The sequence below is a fragment of the Oncorhynchus nerka genome, linkage group LG24 (assembly GCF_034236695.1).
Source record: "Oncorhynchus nerka isolate Pitt River linkage group LG24, Oner_Uvic_2.0, whole genome shotgun sequence".
Classification (NCBI taxonomy): domain Eukaryota; kingdom Metazoa; phylum Chordata; class Actinopteri; order Salmoniformes; family Salmonidae; genus Oncorhynchus; species Oncorhynchus nerka.
This window is the reverse complement of record NC_088419.1, coordinates 38708247-38712333: the sequence shown is the minus strand read 5'-3', so window position 1 is coordinate 38712333 and position 4087 is coordinate 38708247. Positions and strand designations below refer to the sequence as shown.

At 45.7% G+C, this 4087-nt stretch overlaps 1 protein-coding gene across 2 annotated transcripts; it reads left to right on the top strand.

Moving 5' to 3' along the window:
- The first annotated feature begins 444 nt into the window (after positions 1–444).
- fbxo16 (F-box protein 16) lies at positions 445–4023 on the top strand. 2 transcript variants are annotated; one of them, XM_029631771.2, is made up of 8 exons: positions 445–631; positions 864–1113; positions 1192–1227; positions 1633–1839; positions 1937–2101; positions 2173–2435; positions 2738–2831; positions 3325–4023. In XM_029631771.2, exons 2-8 carry the CDS (start codon positions 898–900, stop codon positions 3571–3573), a joined length of 1230 nt encoding a protein of 409 aa, XP_029487631.1. In that variant the 5' UTR covers positions 445–631; positions 864–897; the 3' UTR covers positions 3574–4023. The 2 variants fall into 2 exon arrangements, with proteins under 2 accessions (XP_029487631.1, XP_029487632.1); XM_029631772.2 differs by having other exon boundaries at positions 834–1113.
- Positions 4024–4087: the final 64 nt, after the last annotated feature.

Here is a 4087-nt window from a genome sequence, read left to right as displayed (position 1 = left end):
TTAAAAACACAGACGCGCAGCCAACTGAACTCAAATGCTTGCCTTTTCAGTTTTGAAATGACAAAATGATTTGTTTGAATGAGGTTCACACGTGTGCGCACTGAAGCCCTACATCTACAAGGAATAAAATACAAATGGAAAGACTTGAGAAAAATGTGGAGAATATAGGCTATGAAGTCATCAAACTCACTGAATGGCAACATGTGTTGCAAACTAGACAAAATCCGTATCGTGTGTGCAACATGCTCTGCGTGATTTGCAACATTGTGAACGGTGACATTGTACCCACTGAAACCACATGCATGCCGCACCTTGTGTGTGCGGATTGCATTTCGGTGGCAACAGCGCCACCCTTGTGTGTCAAGCGGTGTTTGCGTCGCTCATGTCGTTGCTCTTGACTACGCAAAGCGGCGACGGTGACAACGTTGGGTGGAGAAGGAGAGGGGGAGGTGCACCCCACAGTACACCCATTACTATGGAAACAGGTCAACTGTACGAGCGCTTGAAGAACAAAGTGACATGTACTGGTAATCCTATGGACAAGATACGAATACATAACAATTAGGATTCGGGATTGGGATGATAACTATGCTTGCTTGCTTCATGCATCATAGGCCGGAGGAGATTGATGGTAGGACTTTTCCACTAGTCTAGTGGATCATCCACATCTGTAATATAGGGAAAGCAGAGCTAGTAATAGTACAGGTATCTTATGTAGGTTTTATGTGACTGTTCATTGACTGACTAGGACTGCTTGGGCTACTCTGATTTAATGAGTGAATAACGCAAATAAATAAATGCGATAGCCCTAACCAATGACGATTCCCCTTCAGGTGATGCAGTCTTCTTCTCCCTCCACACAGATCTGACTTGTTGCGGATTTGTAGCAGCTGAAAGATGTCCTTTGCACCGAGGAACTCACTAACCTCGGCCAAGATGACCTCACTAATCTCGGCCAAGATGACCTCACTAACCTCGGCCAAGATGACCTCACTAACCTCGGCCAAGATGACCTCACTAACCTCGGCCAAGATGACCTCACTAACCTCGGCCAAGATGCAGACCAAAATGAGTGCCTGGACACCTCTTAACCACCAGCTGTCTAATAACAATGTAAAGATGACTCTAATCTTTATAATAATCCAGTTTTAATGTAATCTTCTACTTAGATTAAACATCTCTCTTCTTTAGGTGTTTGAAGAGCGAAGAAACCTGCTGGGAAAATGGGTAAGTGGGCCTCTAAAAATTGGAAGGTAAAATTGATAAATTGATAATTGCTAAAATATGATCAATTATCATAGGTTAGACATACAGCAATGCAGCCAGAACCACATAAGCAATCATTTTACAGCCTTCAATTCTACTTTATTTACCCCCATCTGAAGAAGGTGCTTGTTTGGGGGTGGCAGGTTGCCTAGTGATTAGAGCATTGGGCCAGTAACCAAAAGGTTGCTGGATCAAATCCCCAAGCTGACAAGATTCAAAAATATGTCATTCTGCCCCTGAAAAAGGCAGTTAACCCACTCAATGTAAATATGAATGTTCTTAACTGACTTGCCTAGTTAAATTAAAAAATAAATGACAGTATACATCACTTAAGATCAGCTGATGCCATCCCTGTGTGTCTGTTAGTTTGACAAGTGGAGCGACGGCCAGAGGAAGGCGGTTCTACAGGACTTTTTCTCCCGGTGTTCAGTGGGCCAGCTGCGTTTCCTCCGTCAGAACCTGACCAAGAGGGTTCCAGAAGAGAACCTAGACTTCACCTCTGTCCTGCCCAGAGTTCTCTCTCTCTATGTCTTCTCTTTCCTCGACCCCAGGAGTCTTTGCAGGTGTGCACAGGTAGGTAGAAGTAGGGAGGGAGGCACCACATTACGACACTTAAATGTGTGACATGTCCTGGCCCATTTTAGCGGTACCTGTGTACCTGTGTTGGCAGGTGAGTTGGCACTGGAAGGGTATAGTTGAGTTGGACCAGCAATGGATGCCCAAGTGTCTTAAACTGGGCTGGTGCATCAACTTTGCTCCCACACCATTTGAACATGGGGTCTGGAAGAGACACTACATAGAGACCGTACTGGAGCTCCACATCGGCAAACCTAAGGTGAGTGACTGGAGGCCTGGACAGGGTATACAACTACCTGCACGGAACAGACACAATTTCTGTGTGTTCAGACTCTATCACTGCAGGAGTTCATTGTCCCCGAGGTGACGTCCATAAACAGTGTGACGTTTGACCAATCAGAGAGCTTCCTCAGAGAGGTGCGATCCGCACGCCCCGTCCAGCAAGAGAGGAGCGGTGGCGGCACCACGAGGTGGTCATCGGGGTCCCAGCTGAAGGGGCTACCCCCGTGGAGGGGTGCAGACAGACACCCCACTGACACCGTGCGATTCAATTATCTGGAAAATCTGGACCCCATAGAGCACGCCCACCAAGCGTAAGACCACTTCCTCTAGTATGTAGTGAGTATGTGTGTGTGTGTGTGTGTGTGTGTGTGTGTGTGTGTGTGTGTGTGTGTGTGTGTGTGTGTGTAGTAAAAAGTACATCAGTCTTGAAATACAAAGCATTTACCAAACCAAAGCATTCCTTCCCAAATGAAAGCACAATCAACTCTTATTTGCCCCTGAGGCTATAAATAAAGTATAATATTGAATTGAACAATCAGACATCGGTTAAATCAGCCTATGAATTCCAATGTAACTTTACCTGGTGTTCCAGTGACAATGGTCTGTTTTCCAGAAAAGTGAAGAGCAGAGGGGTCTTCAACACATACAATGAAAATAAGAAAGAGTTGTCTGCATTCAATTATAAACTGCGCAAGGCAAAGTCATTGGTAAGCACCTCTCATCAGAATATGACCAGTCTGAAGACCCTGTCTAACACACCAAGAGACATAAGGCATATTGAACAGACTTCACATGGAAATTCATGTAAATGCGTTACCCAGGGGGACTCTCTCTCTCTCTCTGTGTGTGTGTGTGTGTGTGTGTGTGTGTGTGTGTGTGCGTGTGTGTGTGTGTGTGTGTGTGTGTGTGTGTGTGTGTGTGTCTGTGTGTGTGCGTGTGCGTGTGCGTGTGTGTGAGAGAGAACACTGTCATTGAACATTCTAAGTGTTTCCGTTTACAGAAATACCACACATTTTATCAGACGAAAACCAAACTAAAAGAGAAAACACACCTAAATATATTGTTACAGAATACAATAAGAGGACTTCACCATACCGTGTCATCTTGCAACTTAGACACAGATTGGGACAATACGGACAGTATAACATGTAGGCATGCATCAAAATATACATCGTTTGCATCTGTTCTTCTCCCTCTTAGATGTTCCTGTCCTTGGACCTGACTCCAGGTTCGGGTTCTGGAGCAGGACAGCAGAAGCAGAACCGGTTCCGCCCCCAATGGGCCACACAGAGCCTAGAGTACCCTGTCACCAAGGCAACAGCCAAGAGCCTGTCGCGGTCGAGCCAATGGAACGCTGGGATACGACCTGGTCCTGTGAGGCCAGCGGTGCCCAGGCTCAGTCAGGAAGGACTGAGGGCATCAAATGAGGACAAACAGGAGTACTCCTAGTTAGAAACATCTTTCCCTCCCTTCCTTCCTCCTTTTCTTCTTTCCTACTTTCCTTAAATCTGTCCATCGCACAGGACACACAGGACCACGCCTAGTAAGACAATAGATGACCAATCCTTTCAATGTACATTCTTGGTTGAACTAACAGAATGAGCTCTCCATCAAAAAGGAAACTTGTGTCCAAGCAAACACGTGACATTACATTCTTACTCAATGAATGCTTTCTTTCACTGCGTGAATGTTCTGTATCATGTATGATGTATAATTGACTTACATGGTTTGAGGTTTCAGCAGCACCACTGTTTGAGGGACAAGCCTTGGAGGATACAAGCTTCCAGTGGGGGACGAGTGAACTATATCGCCACCCTGTGGAGCACGTTAGTACTGTAGCACAGACAGCGGTGCTCAACTGGAGTCTGACCAATGTTCCCTCTAGTTTTTTGTTTTGTTTGGGGGAGCACTGAGCATATTTTTGGTCTGTGTGAGCAGAAACTTCAACATTGTGAGAATTTGC